The sequence below is a fragment of the Dunckerocampus dactyliophorus genome, chromosome 12, assembly GCF_027744805.1.
Source record: "Dunckerocampus dactyliophorus isolate RoL2022-P2 chromosome 12, RoL_Ddac_1.1, whole genome shotgun sequence".
Lineage (NCBI taxonomy): Eukaryota > Metazoa > Chordata > Actinopteri > Syngnathiformes > Syngnathidae > Dunckerocampus > Dunckerocampus dactyliophorus.
The window spans coordinates 21,809,896-21,828,656 of NC_072830.1; the positions used below are offsets into that span (position 1 = coordinate 21,809,896).

General features: G+C 39.6%; 2 protein-coding genes across 6 annotated transcripts in view; one reads left to right on the plus strand and one right to left on the minus strand.

Moving 5' to 3' along the window:
* atm (ATM serine/threonine kinase) overlaps nt 1-6,898 on the minus strand; it is a 30,591-nt gene extending 23,693 nt beyond the window's left edge. For 2 of the 4 annotated variants that reach the window (XM_054793555.1, XM_054793558.1), the window contains exons 1-18: nt 6,749-6,898; nt 6,397-6,490; nt 6,163-6,281; nt 5,886-6,034; nt 5,603-5,767; nt 5,281-5,446; nt 3,702-3,940; nt 3,396-3,565; nt 3,141-3,319; nt 2,700-3,071; nt 2,431-2,622; nt 2,250-2,351; nt 1,928-2,162; nt 1,718-1,849; nt 1,487-1,612; nt 1,321-1,410; nt 739-919; nt 49-242 (exon numbers count right to left, since the gene is read on the minus strand). In XM_054793555.1, the coding sequence (XP_054649530.1) occupies nt 49-242; nt 739-919; nt 1,321-1,410; nt 1,487-1,612; nt 1,718-1,849; nt 1,928-2,162; nt 2,250-2,351; nt 2,431-2,622; nt 2,700-3,071; nt 3,141-3,319; nt 3,396-3,565; nt 3,702-3,940; nt 5,281-5,446; nt 5,603-5,767; nt 5,886-6,034; nt 6,163-6,281; nt 6,397-6,468 (2,883 nt within the window). In that variant the 5' untranslated portion in view covers nt 6,469-6,490; nt 6,749-6,898. Of the gene's footprint in view, nt 1-48; nt 243-738; nt 920-1,320; nt 1,411-1,486; nt 1,613-1,717; nt 1,850-1,927; nt 2,163-2,249; nt 2,352-2,430; nt 2,623-2,699; nt 3,072-3,140; nt 3,320-3,395; nt 3,566-3,701; nt 3,941-5,025; nt 5,178-5,280; nt 5,447-5,602; nt 5,768-5,885; nt 6,035-6,162; nt 6,282-6,396; nt 6,491-6,748 lie in introns of those variants that run through there. The other 2 variants (XM_054793556.1, XM_054793557.1) reach the window with 2 other exon arrangements.
* Nucleotides 6,899-7,144: 246 nt separating this feature from the next.
* On the plus strand, nt 7,145-18,609 carry npat (nuclear protein, ataxia-telangiectasia locus). 2 transcript variants are annotated; one of them, XM_054793565.1, is made up of 17 exons: nt 7,145-7,343; nt 7,511-7,629; nt 7,718-7,778; nt 7,870-7,942; nt 8,031-8,071; nt 8,460-8,702; nt 8,941-9,016; nt 10,240-10,363; nt 10,439-10,530; nt 10,642-10,723; nt 10,843-10,939; nt 11,027-11,146; nt 11,242-12,513; nt 12,600-12,700; nt 12,795-12,888; nt 16,274-17,547; nt 18,070-18,609. In XM_054793565.1, exons 1-17 carry the CDS (start codon nt 7,307-7,309, stop codon nt 18,148-18,150), a joined length of 3,987 nt encoding a protein of 1,328 aa, XP_054649540.1. In that variant the 5' UTR covers nt 7,145-7,306; the 3' UTR covers nt 18,151-18,609. The 2 variants fall into 2 exon arrangements, with proteins under 2 accessions (XP_054649540.1, XP_054649539.1); XM_054793564.1 differs by having other exon boundaries at nt 16,274-18,609.
* Nucleotides 18,610-18,761: the final 152 nt, after the last annotated feature.

Genomic DNA, 18,761 nt, shown 5'->3' on the forward strand with positions numbered 1-18,761 from the left:
CTTGTGGTCACAACCATTTTAGAATGTCCACAAGCTGATGCTACCCACCATGTTAAGATGCACGGCCTTGCTCGGATCAATTTGTTCCACCAGCAGCAGGAGCCTGTGGCGGACCTCCTGAGGTTTAAAAAGCTGGCCATGAATGGGCTGGATAGAACTGCACCCACACAAGAATTCCAAGATTCCGAGGAGAGCAAGATCTTGTTGGGCCAAATGCTCGTCAGCTAACAGGCTCTTTGCACCTACAGAAAGACAGTTATGGTTTGCGAGGGTTTTAAATGCACCTAATGACCATTATTTACACTATTACTATCAAGTAAGGATGGGCATAATAACTGATTAGTTCATGAAATTATTGTTTATGTGAAATAAATTATTGTTATATGACAAATTATTATTGTATATAGATTACAAAATATTAATAATATACTATACCTGTATATTATGCAATTGTTCAAATTTTGAATACAGGTACAGTGAATGCACTTCTTGGCAGCAATCAGTAGAGGATACTCTTAACTAGAATAATACTGATGTCGGATGGGTGAAGTTTAGCTACTGTTGCAAAGATCTCAGTTATGTCCCAATTCCTCTGGACAGCATCAATACGTATGATTGATAGGCCATTTAAACAGGAGCTCAGAACACACTGTTGACACTTCTAACAGCTGCTAATGTTTCTAATTTTTTTCCTATTAATGTACCAAATTGTGGGTTTTCATCAGGACCTGTTCTTACCTGGTGCACACGGCGCTTCGTTGTTGTCTCCACCCCTGGGTCTCTGAGTCCCACCGTGGGACTCCTCATCACTTTCAAAAAGAGGAATGTCATCCCCTTGCTGTGTTCTGGTCATTTCCCAGTCATCGTCTGTAGATTCGTCTTCATCCACAACAGAAGCTTTCCGAGAAGCACTGCTTAGCTGAAGCAACAAGGACACTTCTGACATTGTTTTCTGTGTCATACAATAAACTTTCTACGCACTTTATACAATACCATATTGACCTGCATATAAGATCATTTTTTCCCTAGAAAAAAAGGATGAAAAAATGGGTTGCCTTATTTTTGAGTTTTAGATATTTATACATGCAAACCAAAACTTGGTGCCAAAATTGTATTAAATTGCAATCTAACAGTTATTGAAAAAAGGTTTCAAAAATAGATTAATTCAATCTTTTGTCTTTAAAAAGCATGCACAAATAAATTAAACAATTACCATAATAAAATACTTTACCCAAAAAACAAGACTTGAAAAAGAGGGGTCGTTTTATGTTAAGAGTTGTCTTATATTTGGGTCAATATGGTATACATGTTGTCATTTACCAAAAGTTTGTAGATCTCCGCCAGTTCGCTGACAAGACTAGCTGGTATAGTCATTATGAATAAGCGAGAGGGGAGGGTGCAAACATTATCCTGTTGAAAAGGGCAAGGAAACGCTTAATATGGATAAGAAAATGTAATTAACAAGAAATTACAAAGAAATATACACCTTGTTTTTTCTTGTGGTGGACAATGTGCACAGTCTCATGATGGACCTCAGTGTAGTCATGGTTGATTCTTCACTCATCTTTACTTTCACACTAGAAACATAACCACTCAACTCCTGGGCTAGCATCTTAAAACAAAACATAGTTAAATAACTCAAGACGCAAAACAAGTGGAAATTATGTAGGAATAGTGACGGCTGAAAAGTGACGCCTGAAATGTTTTGAATGATTACCTTTGCTTTAGTAAACAGTTGTGACCGTCCTGCCTCCTCCTCAGTAATATAGCCTGATGAGACATAACATGCTAGAACACCAGTCAGCAAACTGACACAGCGCACCAGACACTCTGGAGGGGTGGATGAACTCTGTGGAAGGACAATTGGTGTAAATATTCCCATGACGTTTGCACAACCCTAATGTATGAGCTCTGTTTTGAAATTCACATCAGGAATGTAGCAGTTGAGCATGTTGTCAGCCACACAAAGAAGAAACTGCTCCAACTTCTTCTGGAGGCTGGAGATGGCAGTGAAATGTCCATCTGTCGATGTCCTTTTCATCATATTGCAAGGTCCTCCCATTTGTGGAAACTGTGAGTTGAAGCTAAACTGCAAGTACAACTGTTCAATTTCCTCCAAGACATCTTTGGCACTGAGTGGTGACGACTCTTGAAAAACGGCACTAAAAAAATGAATAGTTGAAAGTGGAATCTGAATATTCCATCAAATTTCTGCACTTTCTGTGCGAGAGCAGAATTTGTCACCTCACCTCTCTACACCCTCAGGACCCAGGAGAAAGTTCAGACCAGCCCGTGTGTCTTTCAAGGTCAAGGAGACCAGGATTTTCGCAATTATATTGTAAGGAAAATCGCTGCGGAAGAACACAGTGAAATCAAACACACTGCATATGAAGACAGAACCATAGCAAGAGAGAGAAAGACTTAAGCAACCTGCAAATGATGGGATGAGGTCTAGAGCTATCCTCCATCTCTTCACTCTGATCGGTCATCAACAACCAGCCCATGAGGGTTTCCTTCAGGTTTGGAGCGCCCGATCCTTCAGTGATGCCCATATGGTCCCAACTTGGACTTTTGGGGACTGGACATTTCAGCAGAACCTGGGCCAGACAAATCACAGAGCTCCTACAAAATAAAAAAAAGGTGGAATAGAACGTGGATAGATGGACAATGTTATAGGATGAAAAACAGCAGAGACGCACTGGGATGGTTTGCATACTGCTCCGGAGAAGAGCTTCCAGAACTCTCTATCCATATTGACCAGTCCACCTTGGACAATGGGGTTCAGCAGGTCCAGACTGAGAGCTTCTAACTGTGGTGAGCTGACACCCCGCAGTACCAGAGGCCACACCCGACTCCATAGTCTGTCCAGTTCTAGCTTGTGAATTTGGATCTTTTCTGGCAAATGGGCCTGACATCGGGCCACCTCTCGTAAACAGCGCAGTACATACGGTCCCCGTTCTCCTCTTCGTTGCTCTGCTAGAAGCTGGTACAACACCGACAGTAGTGGGACCATCTCTCGGCTGGGCACCATGGACGGGTATTTTGAGATGAGCGTTGTAGTTATCTGCAGCCTGACAAGTAAAAGTACAAGCTTTGTTTCTTTTTTTATACAGTAAAACAAGCACTGTACTTTTTCATACCATGGGATGATATCAAAGTCGCTACGCTGATGCTGTAGGTGGTCCAACAGTACCTCCCAGCTGAGCTCAATCCGTCGTCGCTTGCTCGGTGTTCCACATATGGAACTACCCATCTGGGTAGAGCTGATGGAGGCCTGTGTTACCTCTGATATCTGCGAGTCACTGTCTATACTAAAAAGCTGTAGCAAACACAATAAATAATTATCTAAACTTGTGAAATATTTAATTTGTCCATGGTAGACATCATCTTTTTACCTGGTGACAAATATCAGCTGTGAGCTTGATGACATTTTCTTTGACGCCAATGTGTCTTGTACCAGTGACGTACTTCCCTCTGCTGCCAATATGACTGATTTCTCTAACTAATGCTTCATAAAGGCTGTATAGCAAGCTACGCCACCTGGTCCAGTCCTCAGCATGAGCACCTGAGAAAAGAAGACCAACAACAACAAAAACAAAAAAATCACATAACACAGTTTAGAATGGTTACAGTGACCATTTCCTAGTGAGAGCATTTACTTGCAATCCCACAAATTGTCAAAAAGTACTAAATCTAATGACCTGTTTCCTGTGTCTTTGCCCCTTCAGGATGGTGGATGCAAACCTGCAGGGTAAAGAATTCGACAATCTCCTCTTTCAGAGCAGTACTGGGCCTCATGTTGGCCCAGACTTGCAGTATTGAAGGCAGAAGTTCCTCCCCTAGTCGACACACCCTCCTCCGGCAGTTCATTGCCACAGCTCTCAAGAAGGTGTTGAGTGCTGAGACGAGGTGCTCCACAATCATCAAGTGTTTCTCCTGCCTGATGATAATAGTAAAAAAGAAACATTTACATACTATATATCTTGTTATAGTTGCACGGAAATTGATCGAGATCTACCGTTTGTTGAATGATTGAGAGCATAACGCAATGTAGTAATATAATTTATTATAAAACATTGACCCAAATATAAGATGACTCCTCTTTTTCAAAACACATTTTTGGAAAAATCTAAAAAAAATAATTATAATAATTACAAATAATACAAATCAATACAAACATATTTTAACTTCTCGTAATATTTTGACTTTATTCCCATAATATTGTAACTTTTTCCCCAACCCAATTTTCATTCATTCATTACAACTTTACAAATATTATGACTTTAAAAACTAACATATATTTCTTGAACATTTCAACTCTATGCTACTAAAATGACATTATTTCCACATATTACAATTTTATTCTTGTAAAAGTGTGCCTTTTCTCACTTTAATTTTATTTTATTAAAATTACAGCTGTTTTTTCCATTTTCTTCAATTAATGTTAATGTTCTTTTCGTAATATTTTGACTTTATTCCCATATCATAACTTTTCTCTAACCTAATTTTCCAAAAAATTACAACTTTATTATATTTGTTTCTCGTAATATTACGACTTTCAAAAAAAACCTTTTTTTTTTAATATTTCAACTTTATGCTACTAAAATGATTATTGCTAATTTGTGAGAGTCTATAGTATGTCTTACTTGCTATTATTATGTCTACTATATTGGGTAATACGAGTGTAAAGGTGACTGTAGGGGTGTTATTTCATTACTAGAGGGCTCTAATAGGCTTAAAAAACATATTTAGAAGATCTTAAACAGGTTTTCAATGCTCTAAGTATGACAATATTCAGTTTAAAATTAAGGGATCCTATTTCATGGAAATTCACTTATCACGGCTGGTTCTCGAACCAATTAAGTGTGATAAATGAGGGATGACTGAATATGTAAGTTTCACTTTTGCATCTTACAGCAACAATGCTTGACAAAAAACATCAGTGAAGCATATAGACATAAACATGTACAAATTGTGGGCTTATGTATGTATTATCAAGTACTGCATTTATAAATTATTACTGACTTAGGGTGATGAGATATGCTTCCTGCTGATTTACATCTAGGACACATGTTGGCATCAGTCACTGCGAAGGTAATTACAGCAACCTAGTGGCACAGTTATACCCCCTCCACAGGGAACAAAAGCAGACATCTATTTTAGGGGTGATGTTTATTTATTCAAGGGAACAAATTTAATTGCCATTTAAAGGACACGACTTGAGGAAGTGCGCTGAATGCATTAAACACATTAAAGACAGAGGATGATAAAGTTCTTAACCTGGAATTGAGCAATGCCTTGGAAAAGAAGTTGAACAGGGTGCTGTTGAATCCATCAGTTTGCACACAACAACCCTGCACCACCGTGTGGATTACCCGGCTTACAAGAACTCGATTAATAGATTCGGACAGAGAGTTGAACACACCACAGTAGACATCCAAAAGACCTGAAAAACAAAAACAACAACCCATGGGTTAATATAATTAGTTATCAAAATAAATGAAAGTAAACAATATAATTAGTTATCAAAATAAATGACAATGATCCGGATGAATGAGAATATTCACAGGCATAAACAATTCTCATGAAATTTCCTACTAACTGTGCCACTGTTGTGGAGTGATGTCACACCAGTACTTGCGGACAGACAGGATTTCTTTTAAGAGGAGGTGGCTGTAATCTTTGCCATAGGCTGCACAGGTGTATGAATTCTGCAGTATCTCAATTACATGCTTCAGCAGCTCACTGCATTTTAGTCGAGGTCCACCTGCACACAATACAATACCAACCACACATTTGCTACAACTGTAAACAACATGTATGCTATGTGTTTTTCATAAAGAGGCAACCTGCTACCTGTTGCAAGGTCTCTTGTGTGTGCTTACGTTTGTTTGCATAGTGTATGAAAAATCTGATCAGACTGCTAATTTCAGCCATCTTCCTCTGGCGAAGGGCCAGCGTAGTCGCTGTGACCACACCTGATTTACTTGACTTCATGCTTTCTGTCTCCCGTTGGACGTAGCGCTGTAGAAACCTTACATAGAAGAATTGATCATTTGTTACTTGCAGTACATATATAGATTGCAGAAGGTTCAATCAAGCCATCAAGAAAATATGTACTGGACAAAATAACAATCATTTTACAACACAGAAACAGAGTACCTGAAAACAGCATCCCACGTGAGGTGTTTGGAGCCTTTTGTTTTAGGTCCTGAGGTGCGATCAAGCTCCTGCACAATCTCAGGAGACCGTATGAGTTGTCTGAAGCGTTCAGCTTCTTTCTGAAGGCATACACAATGAAAACATCATGAAAGTCCTCGAAATAATGGGTCATAAAAGTAACTGCACAATAAAAGCAGATAATCATACAGTATGATGATGGTCATGTTTAATTACCTTTCTCTCTGTAACTTTGTCATTCTCTAGACCCCTGCAGCACACTAACAGATCATGAAGAGCCAGGCTCATAGTGCCTCCAAGTTGGACGCTACTGTAAACATATACATGTTGATATTATCAGGTTATTTGTTCATGCAATGTCCAGGTATAATACACAGGTTACTCCATATACTGTAACTATCGGTAATGGTCACTCATAAATAATAGGAAAATCATTACTGCAGTCAATTAATACTAAATTACCTGCTTACTTGGCTATCAGTCATACAAACAAGAGCATGAACTATTTTAGACATTGCCCTGTGTAACGCATGCACATAAACATGCTAAAGTGATGCTCTTGGCTTACCTTTCTTCGACACAGTGACACCTTTTAATGAGCCGTCTCACATCAAGGTGCAGATGTTAGCTGATGTGCAATATGCAGGCCCACTGTTCTGTTCACAACTTTGTCATCTTATCATGCGTTTACGCAGAAAGTGAAACAGGAACTTCCCGCCTCAGGAGTCACTGAAAATGTACGTCACTTCCGGGTAAAACAAGCTGTTGTGCGACACCATGAATAAACGTTGATATATGTAAGTGATAAAACAATAGTAAATCACAAATTCCCGTTGAATATTTTTTTATTACTTACAGTAACAAATTTGAAAGGTGAGCAACATAACGCATCGTGTTGGTTGTTTTTTTATGAAAGAACCCCAATTCCCATAATCCCATTCGACAGGACGAGCGACTTCTGGGTCATAAGTGCTTGTTGAGTAGAGTTCCCCGCCTTTTGAATACAACGCCTTCATAACAATACAACTGAGGTCTTGCAGTTTGACATTCTAAAGCGTATTTGTCAGTGAATATGTTGCTGGACTATTGGTGGCTATATATATATTAAAGCAACCAGTTGACAGTCATGTTGCTGCCATCAGACGTAGCTCGTTTGGTTCTGGGTGAGTGTTCTGATCGAGCGAAAGTTGTAGCTGTAGCATTAGCCAACAGAAATATAAACAGCATTTAAGCTTTCGCTCATCGACTAACGCATTTTTGATTGCAGCGAATGTGTTAATTTTTATCTCACGTCATATTCATCAGTTAATATAACGTTATCCGCCACCAGGCTACCTTCAGGAAGAAGGTCTGTCCGATACAAGCTTAGCGTTTATCCAGGAGAGCCCAAACCTGAAGGAATATGCAGAACATACCATGGGAGACGGGGCTGTACCTGCTTGTGTTTTTGTAAGTTGGAATGACTCATTTAATAAAATCATCTATAATCACATGACTTACAGATTGCATCAAATCTGTCCTTTCTCATCCCCCGAAGTCTATATTTGGAAAGGGACTAACAACAATATTAAATGAGTATATGGCTGCCAAAACAAAAGGTGAGCGGAACAGTTCCAATTACTTCATTTACTGTTCATAGTATGACAAGCCAATGTGTCATGTTTAGTATTTTCTCCATCTTTTCAATAGAGACTTGCAGTGAAGTACCTGCTGTGATGACATCATTGTGGAAAAAGCTGGATTTCACACTCAAACAAATCAAGTAATTCATATATATCACAGTGGATAATTGGCCAGTTTTTCTAAAATCGTTATTACCTTGACACATCGTGTTGTGTTTGTCATCGCAGGTCCTTGCAGAGTTCTCCAGCTATATCAGCAAGTCAGAGGGGTAAGTCGCTAGAAATAAATCAAATTGACACATGCCTGCAAACCTTATATATATATGTGTCTATACAGGGAAAAAAACGTTGATTTGATTCAATTTTGGGTTGCCTACTTTTTTTCCACACGACTGTAAATTACATTTGTGACACCGCTAATGGTTGTGTTAAAAGTATTTCGGAAGACATGCTAACATACATGTAATCCATATATCCTCAACATTTTATAATCATTTAACAAATGGACAATGGTTTCTGTGCAATTAGTTGCAAAGCGTTCACGAGAGTTACCTTACATAAACACAAACAATCATGTGAAAAAATGAGGACACCCCAAATGGCATGTCCAGACATAAACTAAAGCAGTCTTAATTGACCAATCTTTGTCCCTTACAGCACGTTCCCGTGTTGGACTGGCAAACCTGGCGAGACAGCAGGTATTGAGCATAACTTCAGGGAGCAGTGTGGTCTGCTCCTCCATCTCTGAAACAGCCTTAGTCAACAGCCCTGCAGTCAGCTCACAGTGTGTTCCCAGCCATTCCACACCTTTGAGCTACTCTGCTCCTCAAATCAGAGCACCTTCAGGCAGTGCCACACCCCACCAGTTCCACGATGGCAGCCGGTCACTCAGTATACAGAGTGAGTGTCTTTCAATGGATGTGTATATTTTTTATAAAAAAAGCCTGTAATGTCGTTTTCTCTCTTTTTTTTTACCTTTTGATTGGGTTAAAGCATGTTTTCCTTACTTTTTGATGTTTATTTTAGCAGCAATTTATTGAGTGCTATGTTTTATTATATTATGTTCTTTATTATTTATATTCAAATTTATTATGCACCAAGCTAAAACATGAGTTTGACGGTCCTTGGGCCATTTCAGGAGATTCACCAGTACAGATAATAGTTACAGAGCAGCGACTAAATCCAGGACCCATGTCCCCAGGGCGACGGAAATGGTAAGAACTGTTTTTATTTGCACACAAACAAACTACCAACACAATGCTTGTAGAGTAGCCTTTTGTCTTATTAGAGAGCAAATATTTAAACACAAATGCATGCATGGGTTTACATCTGGTACTCCGGTTTCCTCCCATAGTCCAAAAACGTGCATGTTCACTTAATTGGTCTATGAATTGTCCATACACGTGAATGTGAGTGTGAATGGTTGTCTATATGTGCCCAGTGATTGATTAGTGACTACTTTAGAGTGTATACCATTTCTCGCCCAAAGTCTGCTGGGTAGGCAGTAGCTGACCCGTGACCCTGAACTGGATATGCAATAGAAATTGAATAAATAATTGCATTTTTAAGGAATAGAGGAGTGCAGTACACAACTTTAACCTACATAGGCACCGTTGATACCATCTCAACTAGTTTGCAATATAAAAAAAAACAACACCACGACTTCAGGAAATTGCTTTGCAGACCTTCTCATGCTCCAAGGGCCTTATTCTCCCATGTGCGTAAGGGGGAAAAGGCGCGCAACTGCGCGGGATTCTCCCCCTCTACATAAGTCTGTCACTACGCATCTTCGGTAAAGATATGCACCTTGGGTGGAGCAACCCTAAAATGTGGGCATTCCCTGTCAAATTAAGTGCTTTTGTACCTGTGTGCTTCTAAGGCTGCAATAAAGTCCAGCGCCCCAGGAAGGTGAAACATATTGCACTTGAAGTTTGGTACATACTACGGTAATCTACATCTACAGTATTCAACTGCCACTGACGAAGTTTTTTTCCCCATTTTATTTTCTTTCTTTCTTTCTTCCATCCTTATTTTCTGGACTACTATAAACCTACAACATTGTTCTTGTCTTTCCACAGCACCATTCATTCATCTGAAATGAACACAAATGGTTCAATGATGACTATCAATCATACAGTTAACTGGTCGCTTCAATTGCTAGGTAAAGCTTGTGTGCATCCGCAGAGCCTGCCTTCCTGATGTACAACAACCGTGTACGCATTATGTTTTGTACAAGGAAGCGGGGAAGCTACTTTCAGTCCTTATCGTTAATGGTCTGACATGGATGGGAGAATACGAATAAGGAAAACGTGCTCGACATCAAACATGTAGAAAAGCACTTAAGAGCAAACGGGAGAATAGGCCACTATTTTTTTAAATATTTTTATTCAGTGTTATTGCTATTGTGAAACATTAACCTTTCTGTTGCTTCCCTCAGGGACACTCCTAGAAAAAGGAGCTGTGGTGTGGGAGGCTCAGGTGGTTCTGCCAAGTTCAGCGTGCCTGCCAGCAATGTCAATGCTGAACCACAACCTGAGGAAGCTGTCGATGAGAACTTCCCTGTAAGAAAACACATTGTCTAATTATAATATATACATTTATTGCTCCAACTTCATAACAAATGTGTATGTCCACAGCAACTTGTGATACAAAATGCACGTGACAAGATATTAGGAGATCGATCGCTACAAGAAAAGCTTGCTGAGAACATTAACAAAATTCTTGCAAAGTAAGTGTTACTATTGTTGCAGTTAGAGATTTTTCCATTCGTCTTTAAATATGTTCCATGACTGTGTAATGACGACTGATTTTTTTTGTGTGTTCTCCTTGTAAACCTTAGTGAGCCAACACCCCTAATACCAAAGGCCCCATCAAGTTCAGTGGAAGACGACCAATCGATTGATGAAATTCTTGGATTACAGGTGCTAAATTACCTGAATATTATTTATATTTTATCAAAAACATTCCTTACTTGTTTCATTACTTGTGATGTGTCCATACACTTAAATATTAATACTCTGCTTTATGCGCTCTAATACAGGGAGAAATACATATGAGTGATGATGCAATCCACGACATTTTGGAGCAAACAGAATCTGACCCTGCTTTTCAAGCCCTGTTTGACCTCTTCGACTATAGTAATTAATTTGTTTTTTAAGTGTTTTTATTTGGTATGTTGCTGAATAATAATTTACCATGATCCTACTGTTTTTTTTTGTTTGCAGATAAAACCAGAACTGATGGAGGAGCAGAAGATGTAGATATGAGCAGTGCCCCAGAGGAGAACGATACCGCTGGACCACCTCCATCCACCGCTGGGCAACTCCCGGGTAATACCGGTCCAGGTAGGTTTTAAACTGAATTCAGAGCTGCTTAAAACAGACACACTGGTATACTGTAGACTGAGCTGAATGATTCTGTCTTCCATGTTGTTAAACAGCTACCACAGAGCAAGAATCCTCATGTTTAACACCAGTCACATTGAAGAACACAGCTGTGCAAGAACGCAAAACTAGAAAACCGACTACTCTCTTGAAGAAGACTGTGCTTGGTTCCAGCAGTAGGTCATCCCGACTCGAAAACAGCTCTGCTAGATTGCTAATTACTCATGAGGAGCATTGTGGCGAGTTCTCTTCTACCCTGAGTGAAAACGGAAAAGAAAAACTCTTTCCTCACACGTTTACTCCATCACCATTGGATATTGATAACACAATGGATACATCTTTAACCGTTTTAGAGAGTACAGCCTCTGTAGGGGCACAGGACAGCTTACCCACCTTGGCACCTATTATTGACCTGACTGCAATCCCTGCATCAAGAGCCACTGCTACAGTGGCACCAGTAATTTATGTGAATAATCAAAGTAAACAAGCACAAGGATCTCAAGCTCCATCTGCTGCAGCGCTGTCATCTCCACTGAATAATCAGCCTGCGTTTTTGTCTCCTGTACAACATAACTTGAGTGCTGACTTGCCTCCCACATCACTTCCAAGCAGTGGTGGAAACACACAACCTCTGACTTTCTTAGTGACACCTCAGTCTTCCACAGGTGCCACACTTACAGATGCTAACGCTGCTGCATCAAATGCAGGAACATGTTCCACAGGTACATTATCCGCATCCTCAAAGTCAGGGATACCAGGTGCTGCTGCATCCGGTTTTGTGAGCAGCAATATCGATACGCCTAGCAAAGTTTCAACTGATTCCAGTAACATAGTTTCTTTGAAGATTATCATCAGCGATAACCAGGATGAGGATTCTTCAAGTGATAAAGCTTTGAATCCAGCTATTTCCAATATTCCTGCAGAAAAGATACCCACGATCTATCTTTCCTCTCCTGCCAAATCTCCAAGAGGACCTGGCACACCAAGAAGCACGAATTTGGACGAAACAGCGCTGGCAGTTTGTGGCTTACAAAGCTCTGAAGCTTTAGCTAATTCGCCCTGTAAAGCCGGAGCACTAGTTCCGTCTCATCAATTAGCAGCAACTACACAGGCTCAGCAGAGCTATATTATTCAGCTACCCTTGGACACTGTTAACCCTGCTCTCCAAGGAACCACTACTAGCTATTTACTCATGACGGAACAGCTGACAGCAGATGCTGCGGCCAGACAGTCGCAAGCACCTGCTGTTGTCTCAAAAGGACCACTTATGCCCAAAACTAACCAATATAGTGTGACTGCAGCAACTCCACCACAAGGTTTTGTTTCTGGTAAGAAACACAATGTGCTCTATTGAGACAGTTGCTTTTCGTTATTAGCCCCCGCATTAATACAAAATGTCTTCATTTCTTCACAGGGTCAGCACTCATCCTCCCATCTCCTGTTAAGCCCATGATGCTCCCTATGACTATTATGGGACAGAATGGTATTGGAAAGGTCCAAATGGTGGCCAATCAGGTAACATGATTTTATAAGTCCCTGATTATCAGTTGTGCTTTATCATTTATCAATTTTCTTTTAAAGGGTACTGATGAGGAATGTTATTTTTCAGCTCGTTGGAATACCAACGTCTGTGCCAATGCAGCAAAACGTAACTGTCGAGCCCAATCCCCCAATAGTTGCAGTCAAACAGTCCACAACTGGTGGTAAGTATTTGCAGTCCTGCCTATTATCCACATAATTGTGATGGTTGAACAATAATGTAAAATTGCCAAAATGACCTCGGGTCTCATCGATAAAACTGCGTGGAATTCTGACTGTACACCAGAAACCCAAAATGTGCAGATAGACAAAAATATTCAGTCTTATGAAATGTGACGTAAGCATACCTTCACGCAATTTGTGTTTTATAGAACTCAGCCTCACATCAAACCCTGTCTACGCCTCGACTTCACCATAGAGGGTCAATGCAAAGTGACTGATGAATGTGGCGTTCATATTTAATGACCATTGATTGCATTGTTGTCATTCGGACTCATTTTAGTCATTTCTATATGTGATAGTTTTAGTCAACGAAAACTCAAAAAAGGTTTTACTTTCGTTTTAGTAAAAAAAGAAAGTATTAAAGTATTGGAAATTGGGACGACGGCTGGCATGTTGTATTTCAAGTGTTGTAACTGTTATAAGTGTTGAATTTCATAAAACATCAGTTAACCTTAACGCTTTTGCACAAATGTGCAACAGCTCTAAAATGCGACCTTTACCTCCATGTTTCAGACAATCACTGAAACATGGGTCAACATGACAATGTACTACAAACACTTGCTGCCTGGCCATGAATCCCTGCATTTTCTACACCAATGGTTACCAAACTTTTCACAGTCATGTACCCCTTCAAACATCTGACTGGATTGCCATGTACCCCCTAATCCTGCACACTTACAGTAAAAACATAAACCACACAATGAAACATCTTTGATACATACTGTATTATATATTATGACATTATATTTTTTTTTAAATTGTGTTTTATATTTCAACTGCACACATCGGCTACTAGTAATTTAAAACAAGAGGGTTTTAGAAGAGTAAGATATTGCCTAGCAGGTTTGCCTTCTGTTTGGTGAATTTAGGTGAGCTGATCTTTATGCTCTTTTGTTTTTTTGCTTTGGTCTGGAACAACATGGAAATAATCATTATAATGCAACCAATAATATTACACTTAAATGTAATAATTATGGGGAAAATAATTGTGAGGAAAAAGGCCCATAATGTACAGAAATCAATAAGGAAATGAATTCAATATGAGGCTTATTAATTGAGCCAAAAGGACATATGAGTGCATATAGCATGAAATTATGCACCAAGCAAAAATGCACAGCAGTACAGAGCTAACATTATTAAAGCTCACCTCTGTGCATTTCTGCACAGCATTAACATTTGTGAACAAAGACGAGGTGAAAGGAAGAATAGAAAATGCACGTCTGTCTGCGCAGCGTCGGAGAAAGTCATACACATAAGTGTCAATCTGCGTCACACATGGCGTGTTCAAGGACCGCTGAACAAATTTGTGAAAGCATAAATTTTACATGACTTGCAAAATTGGGGGCCTTCTAACATAGTCAGTGCATTCATTCAACAACCAAATGACAGGCTCATACAGCTCAGAAAACGCACATTATTCCCAGCACCGCGGAAGAAGACCAGCTCTCATTTAGCACACAATATAAGGTGCTTTTAATGCACGTCCTCATCATCCAACTTACTCATTTGTTCATCTAACGCACACAGAACAATGAACTTGATGCTGTCATCTTTCTTCTGCACTGTACTACCTGCTGTGGCTGTTCACATGAAGCGTTCGAGCGCATTTCGTAAACCTAAGTGTTCGGCGCTAATGTAGTCAAGCTGTTAATTTTTAATCCACGTACCCCCTACGGCAGTCTGCGTACCCCAGTTTGGGAACCTAGGTTCTACACATAACTGTAGCTCACACATACAAGGAGAACTTCCGACATTAGTACAGACCTGCCAACATGTATGAATTTGTCAAACTCAGCATGCAATTTGACTGTTATATGCTTCATTGCTCTCCATTTTGTTGCATTTCGCTGGTTTCAAAGAACCACTGATTTAAAGTGAGAAATTTATATGCTAAAACTTATATGTACAGTAATCCCGTTTATCGTAGTTAATTGGTTTCAGACCTAACCCGAGCATAGAAAACCCGTTTACGATCTTCTAAATATGTTTTTAACGTTATTAGAGCCCTGTCGACATGAAATAACATCACTATAGTCACATTTACACTCATATTACCCCATATAGTAGACATAAGAGTAAATAAGCCATAACCCAATAATAATAATAATAATAATAATAATAATAATAATAATAACCTTACCCCAAGACAAATAAGACTCATTCTCAAATGTGTTCTCTAGGGGAGTTGAATGGCAGGCGGACAGGAAAGGATGTCTGAGGTTCAGAGTTGAGTTTCACCTTGGTGTGGGTTACGGTTGCAACAGTCGCGCTTGTTTTTATTAGAGATTTTTATTAGGAATTATTGTGTCTGTGGTGAGATAATCCAAATCTGCCGTTAAAACATGTTGTTCCAGAGAGCTGGTGTGTGTGTCTCACCAAACTTTACAGTAACATTACTGACAACTACTGACCAGTGTCGAATACTACATATCATTCACAGCGTCTTTGAATGCGTCTTCTGAATGCCATATATTTGTATTTGTTTATTTTGCCTTTTTTATGTTTGAAAATACTTAATTTAGGCAAAAAATATGTGACATTTACTTAAATATGCTTTTTTTCCTTTTTTTTTTTTTTTACTAATAATAGGCCTTATTCAACCAAAAAACAGCATGATTTATTTAACAATTATTATTTTATTAATATGAATATTATTATATTTAAAAAATACGTAAGAGTGAAATCTTGAAATTTGAAGGACAAAGTGGTGACGGAAGACTGTATTACAAGCACAACACGCAGAAATGTCATGCATTTTGAATGGCTGACGTACCCACTAACATTTTTGTCCAGTCTGGTCAACAACGAAAACACGTCTTACGCTTTAGTCATCAAAGAGCCATGTTTAGCTCGTCACTGTCAGATTATTGTCAAGAAAAACTGGACCGTCAACAAAATCATTTGGTCATCATTGACAATTAACACAAGTTAATAGATTTATGTAAGTCGTTGGACTGGAACGGTCGACTGGAATTACAAAAAGCAAATGGTGTGGATTATGTAGACGTGGCTTGGAGAAACTCCAGCGCTATCCTGAAGACCAGGCTAAAGGCTACACCGTGACCCAATTCCATCTGTTATCGATCATCTTTCATTATCATTACGCTTTAGTGGGGAGTACCAATGCATTTTATTATTTAAAATGTGTTTAATAAGTGTGTGAGGCATATTGAAGACAGGGGAGGGCTCTAGAGCTGAATCTAATCTAATAATTGCACCAATCACTCTTATTGCAAATGGTGATCTAAAATCGGACTTACTGTACTATGCAGTTGAAAAACAGCATATGTGTGCTCATTGCTCTAATGTCACTTCTGTTAACTCTAGGTACTTTGAACAGTGTGGTGGGACAGAACCTGCAGAATGAGACGAAGGATGCCAGTGCCAGCCATAAGAGAATTTTATGTTTTGAGTCGCCCACAGAAGTTCAACCACCAACCTCAAAACCAGCAACAACGGCCACATCTTCAGTTACAAACACAATGACTTCACAAAATGCCACTCAGACTAAGAAAGGCCATTCTCATGTAGCCCCTCGTACCAGGCCTGCTATCCTGGGTGGCAATAAGCCCAAACGGAAGGTGGAGACCATCAGGTGTTCAGCAGATCACCAAACCAGTGGTAACTTGGTTATGCCCATATCTCCACAACAACAAGAGAACAATGTCAAAACGAACTCAACCATCCTCAACCAAGAATCTCAAACTGCAAGTGGAAGCGGGGTTGGTTTGTCTCAGCCAGAGTCTGTGAAAAACTCCGAACCAGGATCTACATCCAAACCTGTAGCTGGAAAGCACAGCCTTAATAAGGATGGAGCCCAAACTAAGGATTCTGGTAGCTCTAAATCATTGTTGTCTGTTTCTGAACTAAAGTGTATAAGTAGTAAAGAAAAATACGAAGGAAGCAGGAAAGAGCCTGAAGAAGAACAAATAGAGAAGAAGACTCTTCCTCAGGACAAACCAAAAGTGACGGCCAACAAGGAAAACGAAGTGATTGGTAGCTCACAAGAGCAGTTGCAACTGTCAACATCTTCCTCTTTAGGAACATCAGACTTGGGTCCCCCAGCCGTTACACCATCCAAGTCTGCCAAAATTCCCTCAAAGACCAAGTCTTTGGCTAAACAGGCAGCTGAGATGCTACAGAACATTCAGGGGCTCAGCTCTCCTCACAGACCAGGTAAGAAGTCTGGAATTAGCATTCCAGACCTCACTGGTCTCCGAACCCACGGGGCTGGCAATAACCAGGAAGAGTCCGTTGATTGTCCGAGGACTCCTTTGCAACAGAAAAAGGGAAAAGATGCAGAGGGAACACCTAAAAATGTTCTTCCCCATAACACTCCAGATGTCCCCACATGCAGCCCGGCCAGTGAGGCAGGTAGTGAAAACAGCATCAATATGGCCGCTCACACGCTTATGATCCTGTCGCGTGCCGCCATCGCCAGGACTGGCACTCCACTAAAGGACAGTTTGCGTCAGGAGGAAGTGGGCGAGAAGTCTCCCCCTAGTTTGAAGAATTCAAAGAAGCGCAAGCAGTCCCCTTCTACTGCCAGCCCCCCAGCAAAGAAAGCATCAAAACAATCTCCTGATAAAAAGAAAGACCGGGTAAGACTAGATGATCTTTGTTATACCAACATTAAAATGTCTGTACAGGGCCTATTTAATGACACTGTTTTAAAGCACAGTTACATCTGGATAGCCTTTCATTCTTTCATTTTGCCTTAACCTGGAGGTGAGTCACTGATTTCTAGGCAGCCTCCTAGATCACACACGTCACTAAAACCAAGTGACCACAAGTGACCAAGACCACACCAAAGGATTCTGACTGTTCTCGGCAAGATGCTGACTTACTGAATGAAAGAACCCAAAAAAGACCAGAACAAAAAAGGCCACGAACAATAAATAAACTTCAGTTGTTATTTGTGGATATGGTTATACTTTTGGTGCTAGTGGTTAGCCAAATTTAACTGTACCACATGGTGACACTATTATGATTACTTTTTGGCATATCTACATTTGGTGACTGTGTTATTTTATGTTTTAATTGAATGATCATCAAAGGTAAGGAAAAGCATACATTATGACTGATTTCCTCATCTAATTCTATCTCCCATTTGAATTTTGCAGCAAAGAAAAAAACTCATAAATTGCTTCCCCCATGACTTGGATGTGGATAAGTTCCTTTCTTCACTTCACTACGATGAATGAAAGTGGACTTGCCGACAAGAAAGGGCTGCTATATCATGATGACCTGCTTGGCTTACTTTCCTGGAATAGAACGAGCCATCTCCTGACCCTGTACCCATGGTCAGTTTTCATAACATGACCTCACACCTTGTAACATGCAAAACCTGCTTGGACTAATGAGATTTTCATTTGAGTGATTAGATGTTGCCGCTGTCGAGCAAACATGACTCTTTTTTTCTATCCTTATGTTTGTGTATAATTATAATATAATTAAGAATTAAATGTAATTATAATGATAATTGGATAGTTCCGCTGTAGAGTGTTAATAGACTTAAAAAGTGCATTTTCTTAGGGTGTGGGTCAGCATTTCTTTGGTCAATATTTGACTCCTCAAGTTGTTTAAACCAGCTAACTCTGCTATACATATTGGTATGTAAAACAAAAAAACATTTTGTAATACAGTAAGTCTGTGTCAATAAATTTACCATCTGTTTAAAGAGGTCTTAAGTGTTGTTCATGTTAAATCAGATGTCAGATTTTGGGTGGAAGTAGTTAATGTCTAGTACTATAGTAGGATTGTGCTTTATGTTCTGTTATGTTATGTTTATGTTAAAACTGGCATGCATTGCACA